Here is a 16,493-nt window from a genome sequence, read left to right as displayed (position 1 = left end):
CATCACTGTAGTGCTGCCCCTCACTGGTCAGTTGCTTTGAATAAATGCAGCTGTTGCAAATGATGCAGTGGAAATTGTAAATGTAAACAATGTCATATTAGGCTGTCTGGGATCTGATCAATGGTCCAAGTGAAAACTCACCACAGTGCGGCGCACTGGCTGAAAATCAAAGGGAAAACTGTCCAAATGCAATTTTTCAGTGAAACTTTAGAGACAGCTTTCCAGCCAACACGTTCAATCAAACAGGGCCTAGTGCTTCAATTTGTCAATAGGGGCTATTCCTTCTCTGTCTCTGTCCCTGAGGGATGCTGATGGAGCATCATATTGACAGTCGTCTTGGACCTCTTAAATGCCAGCTAATACAACCAAAATGCAAGGCCTAAAGACACACTGACACACATTGGATGGCTGCCGGAATAAATACCTAATATTCAGGCAAATGTTTATTAAAATTCTTTTACATTTGACTTCACAAAGCAAATTATGGGATATGGCTATGAAAAAGACACAAACATAATCCTTTTTTCTTCTCTTTGTGCCAAAGTAGTATTAGTTAGTGCCTGGGCCCACATCCCAGTAGTATAGGAGTAGAAATGTCTTTTATTGTGGTGCCTCAGTCCCCCCGAGAGCAAATACACAAAAATGTTGTTATTAATAAAGGTGAGTTTTTTGTTTGCAGAGCATGCATTGTGAGATTGATGATGTTGTTTATCTGAATTTGTAGCATGGTTGTGTCTTTTCTTAATCCTCTCTAGATTGCAGTGTGTTGAGCTCTCAGCGTCACCACACTCAGAGGCTTCGATGGTCAGATCTGGGCTGAATACTGAGAAGTAGCCTAACTGACATGAGCAATATGTCCTCAGCTTCAAGCTTTTCCACTAAAACAAATAAACTGCTTGTCTTTTCTTTCTTTCTTTTTTCTTTTCCAATTTAGGTTCAGTCACCACACATATTTGCCTCTGCATGCAACTTGTGTAGAACCATACATTTTTCTTTTAGCTTTTAATGGTGATACATGAACATAACATACAGGCAAAACAACTTTACATAGCCTACATTACATTACGTACATACTGTACACAACATGTCAGAGTCATCTATTCTAGCACAAGGAATAGTCACAAAGCAAAAGTTAGAATAGCAAGAAAGACTATTTTCAAATTCTGGATTCATAAGAACATTCCCACATGAGACGATTGGTACAAGGAGGTAATAGGAAGACTTTATTCCTATGATAACATGGAAGGTTTCATAAAGGTATGGCAGTTTTGGATGCTGTAGTGTGTGGACCCATCTGGACTGACTAACCTTCAATGTTCCACTATGTTATATAGGCTATAGACACATTGACTCCCAAAGTTATGTCCAGTCAAGACGCACAACTCTTTGTCACCTCATTCCAATATATTTGTATCTTCAAACATTTTTTTTCAATACATAGGCCTATCTGCACAATTACAATTTCTCTGTCACATTCACTACAGCAAGATGAGGTTAGAGTAGACCAAGGCTCTCATCAAAAGTGTTGAGTATGGGGTAATATTTTAAATTGCCTCTCTCTGTCATTATATATAAACTGGTTGTCTAATCCGATCTGTACTGTCCACCACATATAAAATGAATAGGCTACATTCATAGACTGTGGCTCATAGCTGTGGCTACATTAAAAAAAAAGAAAAGCAAAGAAATATCCGAAACGGAAATACAAAACTGTTTTTTGACCTTCTCGACACTCCATACTTGTAGAACGCGTCTCAGTCGATGACGTAGATAACGTAGGGTCGTTGGTTGGGTACTAACTCACTTTAGCGAGCTGTACCGTTGTCAAGAAGAGAAAATATGAATTATAGACTTAGATAGTCGCTGTTCATGTGCGCTTATTTAAAAAAAACCTGCTGCTGCTGGTGTTGTTGTTCACACATCTACGGTTTGGACGAAAATGACCGATTTGACTGAGTCTCTGACGAAAGAGGGCTGGTAAGTCAGTTAGCATCTTAGCTAACGTCAAAGAGCTAGCTGATTGGGTTTTGGGGCTAATAACATGAAATCTTGTTTCTTTACACATGAGCGTGTCCCAGTTTATTTTACAAAGTTCAAATCGCGACAAGTTGATTGGGTTACTCAGAGCAAATAAAATAAGATCGACCACACCAGGAGCTAGCGAGATAAACAACGTTAGCCTGCTATGCTAATCCACACTTCGCATCATGGCATTAACGTCATACAAACAGTTGGCGCTGCACTTTGTATGAACTGCTGTCCAGTAATAACGCTGCACACAGTGGTGGTCGGGAGATAACAGTGAATATAAACTCATTTAAACAAAAAATAAAAAAGTTACACATGGCCGTGTAAAATGTAAAAACACAGCGACGACTTCAGTCACAATGGTCCCACAAAATACTATTCACAGGTTTCACAATTTTCTTTTTCTCTTGCTAGTCAAAAATGCCAAAAATGCTTAATACAGCTGGAACACTTTGCAGTATTGCTTCTGTCCTGAGGTTGTTCTGTATTTAAAACAAGATAGTATCTGTCCAACAATTCTGAGGGTGTAACTCTGTATCACTGGTCCCCTTGGCTGGAAAATATAATATTAAAAAAGTGTTTTTTTTCTTTAAATAGGCTACTTTTAGAATAATAACTAAATTATGTTGCAAAATATGAATTATTAGTCAGCATATGATTTCTAATAATTGAAATGATTAAATTATTGTGGGGAGATGCTTTGCAGAAAGTTTCAAAAGTTGTAACATACATGATGACTTACTACTGGAAACCAGAGCTAACTTTATCAATTCCTCATTCTACCTTTTTTTTTGTCATCCTACAGGTTCCTCAGTGATGAAGGGATAGCAGAACTGAAAGGATCTGCTGAGAAAATAACACACACTGAACTTATCCGTATTGCACTCCATGTAAGTCTTATTAATATTGTTTTAAAGTTGAGCATATCCATTTTTTCCCACAACCGAGGAGCGTGCTATTTGAAATGTGCCTAGATGTATCTTTTGTTAACTTATTTAACCCTGTTTAAATAACCCTTGGATTAATAATGGTTTGTGTAGAAAATAAGTATTTGATCCCCTGCTGATTTTTGCCCTTATTTCACTTGATCAGATATAAATTAATTCATAACCTTTATGATGTTATTTCCGGATACAAACAAATTTCCCCTTGGGGATAAATAAATCATATGTTGGTTGATACTCTGCCCTCACTGTTAAAATAAACTTACCATATAAACTATAAATCGTCCTTTTTTTTGTGTGGAGGAGCAAACGTACAAAATCAGCAGGGATCAAATAATTATTTTCCCTACTGTATGTAAAATAACAGGTAAAACTATAATCACACCCCGTAAAGGTTCAGTATGATCAATATGCAGAATCTAGCACTGTAAATAAACTGGTGTGAAAAGCACATTATAGAGCCATATGAACTTAGTATCACTATGGCCCATTATTTACAGAGCCAACACTGACTATCTAGTTGTTCCAACTATCTCATCAAACCCACCTGCTGCTGAAAGATCCCAGACTGCACCTGGATTTAACAGTGCATACATGGTCAGAAAACAACATGTAGTGCTTTGAGCTTCTTGTAGGACCTTATAATCAGTAAAATCATAAAGACTAATAAAGTGCTATCTGTTAAAAAAAAAAAAAAAAAAAACTCCTATGGGAACAGCTGCTGCTGTGCTTACAAACCTGGGAGGGTCCTCCTCTTTCATCGTTTCTGTTTGAAGTCTTGCTGTAGTATATTGAAGTGATTGCACTGTAATTTGTACATTTATTGAGACATCATTGAGGCGTAAAGTTGTGATTCCTTTCTGAGGTTCACAGGAGAAATGAAAGAGCCACATTAAGAGATGGTGTCTGCTGCAAAGTAGAGCAGGATTGGAAAAAGGATGTGTGACATTTAGAAACTGGTGCTCTGATGTAGGAGAGGTGTTTGCAGCGTGGAGAAACATTTGAAGCATTCATCATTCTTTTGCTTACATGTTCATTTTGACTGAATTCAGTAATCTATGAAATGAATATATCAGCATATGTTACACCTTATAAAATATACTGTAAGGTACTCTGCATGTTTACTTGCCTGCTGTGAACTGTATGCTGTATGAAATGTGTTTCTGAGAATACAAGTGAAAGGACTCATAACAGGGGAGTGAATAGCATCAGGTAAATTATATTTTATTGTGAGACACAGTCATTTTTAGAATGTGTACAAGGCAAACTCTACTACCCCATTTCATGTAATTATACCTGTCGGATGATTTTTTAATGTTGTAGCTAAGCTGTATCTGCTTTTGCAGCGGGATCTTCGGACTACTGGAAGAAAATACCTGCCGTCAGATGTCAATAGTGGAAGAACTGAGAAGGTGAATGACACAGACAATATTACACGGCCCTTTTTTGGTGCAACATTAATGAAAGTTGGTGTGAGATGATGCATGTTAGGAAGCCTGCATTGTTTGTGTGTTAATTGCCGTCATGGAATTATGTTTCATTCATTGAAAATGTGTTTTCACTGTGAGTTTTCTATGTCCCGTGTCTCACTGGAGTTGTGCTGACGCTCCTTAAATGCACCACACCTGTTGTATGCGATGTGACGTGGAGGCTAGTTTTTTTCTCTTTCCATGCGGCAGCTGATAGCAGGAGGTTTCTCCTACCTCTTAACCATCCACCTACCACTTTTTGTTAATAGCTGTGAGTAAGTGCCAAATGCCACAGCTGAATAAAGCACACCTGTCCGTACCTTGCCTCTCTATACCAGTTGTTTCACCTGGAGACCCCCCTTGTCTCCTTTTTAATGCACTTCTACTCTATTTCAGCTCAGAGTCTCTGCAATGCAGGCTCACGTTAATCTTTCAAATGCAGCAGTTCTTATCGGCACCACTAGATGGCCCCAATACACTGACAAATATATTTTAAAGAACCGCTTCTTCACATGAGAAACCAGAGAAAAGTGTCGACAGAAAATGCTCCAAATAAAACATGCAATTAAAGATGTAATGTTTTGGGAGCTTAACTCAACTGTGGCTTCCCTCTGGCTCTGGATAAGATGGAACACTTTAAACATAACACACTCCGGCGTGTATGGAAGTTATGTCTGGAAGTGAATGTGCCATTTTAGATCCTGAAATTATATTACACGGCATAGAGATTAAATTATTGTCTGTCTTTTATTGATATGTTTTCTACATTTCTTTCTTGGTGAAATAGATATCACTATTTGAGGGGAGAGATCTGATCATTGCTTTATAAATAACTTGATCACTGTAGAATTAAAGATAAGGTATAAAGCAGTACATGGAGAAATAAGTAAACCCAACACAGGTAGACTAAATGGAAGAGTTATTTTTATGATGCATTAGTCTGAGCTCGTATTTCACTATTGCAATCCTCCCCCCCACATTCTGTTGAATTACCTTCTAAGCCATATTTTTTTTTCCTTTTGTTCTCTGCTGCACATTGCCAGTTGGAGGGTCCATGTGTTCTCCAGGTGCAGAAGGTGAGGAACATCTCAGCTCCTAAAGACCATGAGGAGTCCCAGGGCGCACCACGAATGCTGCGCCTGCAAATGACAGATGGGCACACCACCTGTGTTGGATTGGAGTATAAACACCTGTCTAAGATCAGGTATCTATACACGACTTCTGTTGCATGAATTTCCCCAGAATATATCAGGCTTAGTGCAAATCACATGTGCGCAATATATTGTTGTACATGCATGTAATGTTTGTTATGTTGTGTTAGAAATAAACAAATGCGTTTTATTATAATCTGAGGCCTTTTATAGAAAGTCTTGTACAAAATAAAAGACTGCAAAAATCTATATTAGCTGCAAAGATGTCACTTAGCCAGTTCCTCATATTTTCAAAGCAAATGTGTAAGATGCTGCACACACACCCTTCACCTCCTGTCAACACTCTCAGCCCGCCACATGCCTCAATTTTCCCTTTATCTGCAATTTCCACGTGGTGGCAGCTGATCTAACAATTCCCAGCCTTAATTACATCTCCATCCCAGCAACGGTGGCCTTGGCGACTGCTGCCATGGTGACTAGCCAGTCTGTACAGGTGGAGTGGCCAGAATGTGGGCCTTGACTTCCTGATGGGAAGAGAGGAAAGAACAGAACAAATCCCCTCTTTATGAGCGGCACACACACACTGGCCACCAACAGCGGTAGTTAGTGTTTCTTTTGAAAGTGTTCGCTTTGGTGTGCGTGAGGCCATAAGTGAGTGGCAAAGAAGGACGAGATGGATTACAGGACTGTTCAGTGAGGGGCACTGGTATAGAGGAATGACAATTAAGCATTAAGTAGCAACATTGATCAAAGGCTGAATAGTGGGTCTGTTCAATTTGGATGTATGTGCTTCGTACATGATTGAATCTGGGATAGAGAGTGCCTCACTTCTGCGTTGGCCGCTGTCGTGAGGCCACTAGCATCCATCCCAGAGGTTTGGAGTGAAATCCCTAATTGTTGCTTTGGCATCCGGCATCAGTAGCTGGAAATCCCTCTAAGTCCCTGCGCTTTCCTAATGACAGAGGCAGAGGCCTTATCAGGCCTGATGAGATAGAGGGGCTTTTAATTTACCATGAGGATGGGTGAGCAGCTGGGATTATTAATAGTCTCTCCTAGCCTCACCACCACCCACCCCTTGGCACCGCTCCATGTCATTTATAAAGTGGTATGGGGAAAGGCAATAGGATGTTTGGCTCAATTTATGCAGCCATCATGTCTTAAGACCTTGAACGTGTTAAACAATTAATAGTTGGTTCTACAAAAACAAATGCGTCGTCTCAATGCATTTTTAACGTCGTCTGTTTGTTTTTCAGTCTCAACACCCCCCCTGGAACAAAGGTGAGGCTGCTCGGTACAGTCGAGGTTAAAAACGGCGTTTTGTTACTCGACGACTCGAAAATCTCTGTCCTCGGAGGAGAGGTGGATCACCTGGTGGAGAAGTGGGAGCTACAAAGGGTGAGGGTCAATTTTCAGTTACTCTTTTTCTAATAAAAGCTATGCAAAAATCTTCGCCAGAGGCCACCGCTGGTCCTCCGTCATTACTCTACAATAGGATTATGATTTTTCTCTGTTGTTAAGAATTATCTCCCTTTTGCCATTCAACCCTGCAGAGTCTGGCTAAACACAGCAGGAGTAACATTGGAGCAGAAGGTGGACCACCTCCCTTTTTGCCATTTGGTCAGGTGAGGAAAAATGTTATTTATAATCGAGCACTTATCACTACAAACATTGCACAAGTGTTTGCTTGGCATAAACACAGGAAAAAAACACCACAAAAAATGAGAATTTAATTTAATAGAAGTCAGGGGTGCTGTTGAATAATAATTTAATGAATGCGAGTGGCCAAAGTGAGGCCCGACTCCATGAGTGGACCTTGATGTCCTTTTTCTTGGCAGCGTTCCCTCTGATCTTTCTGAGTTAATTGTTCGAGTCTTCGTCAGTCTTTAAAATGCATGACTGAATTTTAATTTGGCTTTGTTGTCCACACACCACACACACTGTAAACAGTTCAGTGCCAGTCTTTGCTCTTCTTAGAATATCTCCCACGCAAGTGTTGCATTTAAATAAGTCTGAGAAGAGACTAAATGATTCGCGGGCATCCACAGTGCATCATCAGAAATAACTAACATGCTCCATCTCATCACCACATTGTCAAACATGTGGCATCAAGGCCACAGTATTAGATTTGAATAAAGTATTAAATCACCAGAAAGTATAAAGCCGCTTTATATTCTACAGTCTATTTAAAATAAAACTCCTCAGCCAGTTTCAGAGAGGAGAAACATCCAAATCAGTTTGAAACTGGATTTTGGAGATTTTCACCCACTCTTCAGACCAGATTTGCTCAAGCTTTGTAAAAAGCCTGAGGAGGAGGCGGAGGAGAATTCGGGAATTTGTCATTCAACATTCTCCGAATTGTCAGTGTAACTATATCTCTGACGCCGGGTCACTCTCATTTTCCACGGCTCTGTGTTCTATCAGTCGATCAGTTCCACTCCTGGTTGTTCTTGCTACTCAGAGGCATTTTCCCAGCGTGACGCCGCCACCTTCACGCCTCACAGCAGTAATTCCTAAAAGTGAGAAAGACTTGGTTTTGTTTTCACAGGACATTTTGTTTTCCCCCTGAATAGGAACATTTAGTGTCATTTCATCAAACAATGAAATTATTTGCTTCACGCTCTTGGGTCCATAACATTCTCACCAGTGAAGTGTTCTCATATCACTTCACAGGCACCAAACTAGTCACTTACCTCTGAGCTCACAGACATCTATTGTCATCTTTTGTAGCTGTCTGTTGTATATTTAGAAAAATAGAAAGCAGTTAACCGCCCGGTTTATGGGTTGGCAGCAAAAAAAAAACCTCTGTGGTGTTGATCCGCAAACCTGAGCAAATGAGATCCAAATGATCTGCACAGCTCGCTGCCGCCAGGAGCAATTGTGATAATGTCTTTTTGGTTGTCATTGAGGTGAACTATCCTCTTGACATCTAATGCATTTGGCATTTTTTTTAATCAGCAGCCCACTCTCCTTCTCTTCAGATAAGTCACCTCTGGCTTTTTAATCTTGCCGCCTATCACTTTACCTTGCTGGGACTGCCAACGCAGCAGAAAGATGGTGCACCTGCTCATAAGTGAAGGTCTTTGCTCCAGTCACTCGCTGACTCCTTTGACTGAATCATCACTCTTTATAGCAATGAAACTGCTGCTGCAGAGAGTGTTGAGTTTCCATCTCATTCCTCCCGAGTCACTGTTGATATTTTTTTGAGACCGTACAGTTCACAGTTTCAAAACATTATCCACGAGCTGGAAGGCAGCTCTGGGATTTGGGAAACAAAATCTTAGTGTATAATTTAAACTCTGCAGGTAACCTCGGTATAACTCCTAATGTAATTCTGCAAAATGTGGAAATTGTTAAGTACATTGGGTCTTTTTCTTAAGGGACACAATACATGATTTAGGAGGTTCTGTAAAAAAAAAAAAAACCCAACCTGTTCTCTCTCCTCTCTGTTTTCTACCTGCAGAAATGCACAAGAAGGGATGAAGTAGACAGCAGAGACCTGGACCAGAGGAAAACTCTCCAGACCAACAGTGTGGCCAAAACTGTCGACGAGAACGATGAGTTTGAAAAGCAGCGAACTGCAGCTATCGCTGAGGTGGCAAAGACCAAAGAGGTGAGTAAACTCGTCCCACTGATATGTGTCTTTATTACTTTTTATGGAAACAGTTGTGGTAACTACAGGTTATTACCGTGAATTAAATAACCAACATTTGGAAATTGTTTGCTTAGTTTCACAATATATTGACCCCATCTGTTATGCTGTTACACTGTACTAAAATTATCTTGCAGAGCAAAGTCTAATATCCAGACATAGTCTACAACTTTCCATCAGATTTTTTAGGAGTGCTCTTTTTGCCACGTTAACAGATTTTACTGTTTCTCAAATCAATAGCAATTTTTTTTTGCACAAGCTATTTGATTTGGCCCCCATTTAAAAATGCATGCTGCTCATTGGTATTCACTTTAACCTCAGATTGTCTTTGACTTCCAGTTAAAAGTCATCACACCTACACCGTCAGCTGCAAAGTGCTGCTGCTTGTGTTGGCTTCGCTGTGTTTCACACAAATCCTGCAGCTCTATTGATCCTGATGTTTTTCTTCCTGCTTAGGGTCCTCGCACGTTTGGCGGTGGAGGAAATGCCGGCAGTAATTTAACCAGCGGCGTTTCCTCCCGCGGCAGAGACTCATACCAGCAGAGGAGACGAGAAGACAGGGTTGAAAGGCCTGACAGCAGACAAGAAGGAAACTACAGAGAGCTGGTGAGATGACAAGTTTGGTGCAAACGTGAAAGACGATTTTAAAGTGAAGGTTTTAACCCGACCCTCATATTACTGAAGCCTCCATTCACCATGACAACTTAAAGCAGTTTTTAAAGGCTGGCACTTGTGTGCTCCTCTTTGGTTTCTTCATGGTTCACAGCCTGGGTGAGACATTGATCATAATGCTGTACAAGTCTAAACCAAATGGAGCTCTGGTCTGGTTTTCCAATCTGGCCGTGGTCCATTTGTCTAGCTTTGTGTAGCGACCTTCCAGTTTGTTGGCTGAACTCAGGCCAGCTTCAGGCTTAGCACATAAATAAAATGGAAGAGGACATTGTAGTGTTTGGCTTCGGCTGCATTCATCATTGGTGTGAACCTTGAACTCCAACCTAAAACAAAACTCAAAGTTACACCAGCGTCCGACCCACTTTTAAAGACTTTAAAAAATATTTATTCCAAAATTGTTTTGAACCTCGTTCTCTCTTTCTGCCGTCCATTGAATCCATCTCTCTCTGTCCCATTCAATCTTGCTTCTGTGGCTTATATTGCTTTTTGAACTGTGCGTAGGTGGATGAACGCGCTCTGAGAGACATCATGGAGATGGGCTTTAACAGAGAGGCCGCTCGCCAGGCTCTGATGGATAACAACAACAACCTTGAGGTGGCACTTAACAGCCTTCTGACTGGATCCACTGGTAGCAGCAGACCTGGCCCCGTGGCAGCAGAATCCAACAAGCCCCAACCCAGAGGTACATTCCTACATACATAACACACATATACTGTATATACACACATTTCTGCTGCCTGCTTTGGCTTGAAAAATTGCCCCACAGCCTTAAAAAGAAGAAGAAGAAAAAAGGTTTCTGCAGAGTAACAATGAGATTGGAAGAGCAATGTGCAGGTTCTTCTAATGCAGTGAAAATCACCTACAGCCTAGTTAAAGGAACACAGTGAGGGTTTTAGTTCGTTGTAGTCCATTTGCCACAAATTGCATACACACTTTACTGCCAATTGTTTTCCCCAAGCCCACACCGCTAAGGTTTCTGATGGATATTCTACTTTACCTGCAGTCATTGTTTTGTATTTGTTTCAGTGCTGACAATCAACCTGCAGCAGCAATACCCAACTGCACCTAACTACAGATATTACTACCCAAGAAGTAATGTTTTTATCACAAGCCAGCAGGAGCTGTTTATCACACCTTTAATATTATGGTTTATATGGATCTGTGGAGCCAGCTACACAACATAAACCTTTTCAAATCCATCTAATCTTTAAGAAGTGTTGTGGTTTCACTATTACTTCTGCAACACTCACACATACACACATTGTGGATGTGGATTATCACAGTGCACACAATCAAACATCCTTTTTCATTGATCAAACCGTTTCTTATTGGCTCGATATCATTTAATTTCACAGCCAGAGGAAGAGGACGAGGCCGCTCCAGAAATGAAGATGAGGAGGAGGGAGGAGGGGGACGACCATCTGGGCCGAGCACTCTGTTCGACTTTCTCGAGTCCAAGATGGGAGTTTTCTCCATCGATGGTGAGTGAACTGGGTTTCTACATGACGTACCATCTATGATTTTAAACATGGGTGATGTTTTTTTTAAAACAGTTTATCAGTGTTGACTGAATCCCGGTTTTAAACATCTGGCTGTCGTGAGCAGAAGGGATTTAAGTCGTGTTGTCTGTCTCTGAAATCAACACTAGATCAATGCAGCAGCAGCACGAGGCTGTAATTGAAAAGGGGCATGGACACATTTTTATGTGCTGTATATTTAAATATTTGATTGTGTTTGATCAAAGTTGATATGGTTTGGTGGTTCCATTGATGATATTCTCATCTTTTATTTATGACTGTTCGCCTCATGTTTTTGTGTTTGAGTGTTTTTTTTTTTTAGTGATCTTTAATCTTCATTGAAAAACAGTCTGTGGCACATAGTAATGCGATCGAGTCAATATTATTTATTCTAATGTTGTTTTTCTGTAGTTTTTGATCACACTGCCCCTGTTCTGGTTTGTTTTCTCAGAGCCAAAGAGCCAGGCGCCTCAGAGACATCATCATGAGAGTAAAGCTAATTTCTCCAACTCTGACTATTACTCCAAAGACACGTCTCAGTCCAAGTTCTCCTCGCATTATGACCACAGGCAACAAAGGAATGACAGACCACCGCGTTTCCACAAGGACACTGATTTCCCTAAACCCGGCCAGGAGCCGCCTGTCTCTAACTGTTCGACCTCTCAGTCGCATCAGTCGCAGCAGTGGAGGGGCCAGGAGCGGTGGTCGCGAGGAACGTCGGACCGACCGCAGAACACGGACAGGAGAGAGCCGAGGGATGAGCAGACTTTTCCTCCTTCCTTCCCGACCACGTTCACACGCTCTAAAGAACCTCAGCAGCAGATGGAGTTCGGCGGCTCTCACCACCAGCGATCCAGAAACGGAGACGGAGGTGGAGGAGGAGGAGGTGGAGGTGGAGGTGGTGGTGGTGGTGGTAGTGGTGGTGGTGGGAACTCTGGGCCGTCCCACAGGAGAGGAGTGAAGGACAGCGCGCCCACGTCCAAACAGATCAACCCTGCAGGCAGCGAGATGGATGGAAGAGGAAACAATAAACGTCCAGAGAGAACCGAAGAACCCAACAGCAGGAGGAAGGGGAGGAACGACCGGCCGAACTCGGACCACTTCGACCGACAGAGGGATAACGGTCCGCCGCCGCAGCAGCCGCAGCCGCAGCAGCAGCAGCCGCAGCAGCCGCAGCCCAACTTTAACATGAGGGGAGGGGGCTCGGGGCCGTCCCAGGAGGCGGGGATGTCACGCGGAGATTCTCGAGTGACGACCGCCGGGGATCCGTCTCATTTCCAAAACGGAGACGTGGAACACAAAAGAACTGGTCCGATCAAGCCACCGAACTCGTCCTGCCCCCCCAACAGGGAGCCGCCGCCCCCGAGGAAAACCACTGCTAACAACTCAGGACCCAAAAAAAGGTCGGGGCAAGGAGGCCGAGGAGGGCAGGGTCCTCGAGGACCGGACAGAAGCCACTTCATGGAGCACAACTGGAAACCTGGAGACCAGTGTCTGGCTCAGTACTGGGAGGACGGCAAGGTGTGTGTGATGTCACAATTACTTGCTTTAACAATTAATCGAGGTATTAAACGCCACAATTAATACAGGCACTTTCCAAAAAAGATTATGTCGGAACCATCTTGACAAATGTGCGCCAAAGTAAAGGTAACTGCACAGATACTGGTTCATTTACCTAATGTAACATTGAATCGGTAGGAATTTAAAAGTTTGCATGTTGTTTGTAATAAAAAAAAAAGATTAAAAGAAACTTTAAAGCAGAAGTAAGCGGAATGTTTGTGTTAATATAAGTCTTAAATAGTTATATCTTCCGACAGCAATCACTTATATAGAGTGTTTGGTCTGAAACACGGGTCTGTCAGTCACTCTGCTCTGCTGTAAGCCGAGGAGAAAACTTTCCTTGTATCCTACAACCTTTATCCAATGAGGAGAGAGAACGGCATAAAGGGGCGGTCCTCTCTGTGTGTGCAGCCAAGGGATGCGCGTGAATGTGGTGACGTAGGGACGAGGGCAGGGACTGCTAACTCCATCTGCTGACAAGAAGTTAGCCAAAACCACCGGATCGCTTACTTCTGCTTTAACATTTGGAAAAGATGACAATTCATTCCCCTGGGGAATATAATTGGTTCTTTATTAATAGATACTTAAAATATTTTGTGTAAGTAATTATCATATCGTTATTTAGACTATATTTGATTTTACACATACATAGTGTTGAGAAATTAATTAATGCATAATAATCATAATACCATGATGATTATTTCTCTGACTTGCATACAAACACAACAGAACTCATGATGTGACATATAAAGTGTTTACAGTAATTGCGACAAATTGGATGACAGAGACCCCCCAAAAATTTGTGGCAACATTCAAATTAACACCTGAATGAGCCACAGTGACGATTCCCTGACATTCAGTCTGGGAGTCTAAAAATGTCAGATGTTTCTGTTTTTTTCCTGTCTGACACTTGTTTGACAATTAGGACATTAAATGGCATCAAAAAATAATTAGTGCTATTGTGACTCATTTATCTCAGTCAGTGTTGACAGATTTTTTCCTTGTTATAATTAACTGACGTAAATTTGTCTTTGCCTTGACATGTGTTAATGTTTGTATTGAAATAATGAGTTTTCTGTTTCTATCTCTGTTTTTTTTTGTGTGTGTGTGAAGTTCTACCATGCCAGAATAGATGCTGTACATCCATCAGGCTCCACAGCTGTGGTCGTATTTAGTGATTATGGAAATTGCGAAGAGGTCCTGCTGCACAACATCAAACCAGCCGCTGCTGATGTGATGGTGAGGATAAATCAAACGCACCTAATAACAGGAATGATTCATTCATCAGTTTTTCTTTTTAAGATCACAATGTGTCGGTTAATATTAACCCCTAAATTGAACTGTATTCAAGTGGGTGGAGGAGAGGTGAGGAAGACATAAATGACATGTAATCTGATTACCCACAGTAACATCACAACCATATCAAATGTACAATGGCAGGAGGAAGAGGATGGTTACTACGACAGTTCACTAGAGTTTCGTCGTGGAGGGGACGGACAGCCACGACGCACACGGCCAACGCAACAGTATTACCAACCACCCAGGGCAAGAGATTGACTTGTCTGCGTTTACACCGGCAGGTAAATTAAAGCGTAATAATTGCATGTTTTTTTCATTAAACATCAGTGTTGTGACCTTGTCTCTTGCCTTATTTCCTGTAATAGAAACTTAATTTCCCACATTAATTTGCTTTCCTTTGTCTCTCTCCATCCGTCCAACAGTGTGCTTGTTCCACATCCCTCCACGACAGAGACTATTTCACTTTTATCCGCAACAATCCCGAGTGCTTCCAGAAACTTCAAGCGTGCACGCTGTCAGGACACACATGGAAAAACCTCTCAAAGGGCTTTGGACCTCGAATGCAAAAATGAAAGAAAAAACTGACATGAGCACCTGTTATTTTTGTTTCAAAAGAAAAAAAAAAAAACATATCTACTGTATATGTTGTGAAGATTTGTTAAATGGATGCATTAAAATAAACAGTTGCTATAGTATGTAGCTGATTTGTTGTTTTATTGTGTTTTATTTTTAATTCAAATGATGAATAAATAAATAAATAAACTAATGAAGAGCCGAAGAAGAACCCCTCTTAGGCGTCTTAGCTTTATTTGTAATCTCTCGATGGTCGTTACAAATGTCAATTAGTTTCACTTCATCACTGAATTAATTTCAGTTAGTTTTTAATTGATGGCAGCAGATCTGCTTCTAAATTAGCTTAAATCTATCATCAGTCATTTCTCTTCTGGTGGATAGAGATAGGCGGGGAGAGTCCATAGCGAGCAGCTCCAGCTCATTTGTTTGTGCTGCTGTGGTAAGACAATCTCTTCCCCCTGTAATAGAGATGGTTACACTACACAGATATCATTTTGCACAATACAAAAGGGACTGTACCTAGCTCTTCAAGCAGTGCACACAAACACACGCACACCAATGAGCTGGCCGTTTATGGAGCTGTGTCGTGCGAGAGACAAGTTTTACACATCAAGAAATAATCTCCACCTCGGCTCCAGTTTCACTCTTACCAACGGTGGGAGACAAATGGACAATGCACCAGGGTTCAGCAGAGAGGTCGCCGCGCTATTCTGTATCACCGGTCCAGAGGATGTGCTTTATTTTCCAGCCGAGGCGCCAAGTGAGCATAGATGAATAATTAACAGCTGGTAATATGGAAACCTATCCGTTAGGGAGGAACTGAAAGTGAAGCTCTTGAAAGCGTTCCCGGGCACAGACGAGGGGGCCAGATAATCATAAAGGATTGATTTTCAATCTGATGGAACAGTGATATTTTGGTAGCAGGGCTCAAGCCTATATCATATGAAGGATTATTTTTGAAATGCAACACTGTTGTGGTCACATTTTCAATTTATTTTTTTATCAGACTGTAACTGTAAGGTTGTTTTGTGTGAAAATTGAGTCACTTGTTACTTCACAAGTATGAACTGACTCATCAAAAAGAAAATCAACACAAGATTAATCAGGAGGCTTGAAACACCTTCATCAATACTCATTCATTGTGTGATTTCATGTCAGTGGGTTTATCAGGGTGTGATTACATTGTATTTTATGAAGCCAGGATTAACACAGAGCGGACGAACCAGTCTATTGTAAGTGTGATGTGAGCGTTTCTTGACGTCTTATTCCTTCTAAAGAAAGTGTGAGAGCAAAAAGAGGGGGAAGTCCTTGGAAGCTGGTCAGGACAGATTAGATTACATCTTGTAGCCTACATGTTTATGTAACTGCACAGTTGATGCAAAATCCTGTGATCAAAGCAAATCTGAAGCTTCGAAATGCTTGTGAATGATTTTCAGTCCAGAGATGATTTGATAGGCCTCTATGGTTTAAGTTTACTCTCAATTATCCAGCACTCGACACCAACAATCTTATGAGTGGATTTTTCTTTTTTTACATGAAGGGATTTACAGTGGCAGCAGCAGCAATTCAATTTTTAATGTTTGGGGGGGTCTGATAGGTCTTCATGCAGCCGGCTTCAGTGCTGATTGTAT

The 16,493-nt window shown here is 41.3% G+C and overlaps 1 protein-coding gene across 1 annotated transcript; it reads left to right on the top strand.

The window, feature by feature from the left end:
- Positions 1–1,771: 1,771 nt before the first annotated feature.
- tdrd3 (tudor domain containing 3) lies at positions 1,772–14,959 on the top strand. Its single transcript, XM_084001511.1, has 15 exons — positions 1,772–1,977; positions 2,834–2,918; positions 4,319–4,384; positions 5,485–5,645; positions 6,846–6,987; positions 7,143–7,214; positions 9,053–9,202; positions 9,698–9,847; positions 10,415–10,595; positions 11,269–11,394; positions 11,882–12,301; positions 12,344–12,951; positions 14,104–14,229; positions 14,431–14,570; positions 14,712–14,959. The coding sequence occupies exons 1-14, from the start codon at positions 1,940–1,942 to the stop codon at positions 14,545–14,547; spliced, it is 2,442 nt and encodes an 813-aa protein (XP_083857637.1). The 5' UTR covers positions 1,772–1,939; the 3' UTR covers positions 14,548–14,570; positions 14,712–14,959.
- The last annotated feature ends 1,534 nt before the right edge of the window (positions 14,960–16,493 follow it).

Source organism: Trachurus trachurus (genome assembly GCF_905171665.1).
Source record: "Trachurus trachurus genome assembly, chromosome: 3".
Lineage (NCBI taxonomy): Eukaryota > Metazoa > Chordata > Actinopteri > Carangiformes > Carangidae > Trachurus > Trachurus trachurus.
The sequence above is the reverse complement of the archived record's forward strand: the minus strand, read 5'-3'. Positions and strand labels throughout refer to the sequence as shown.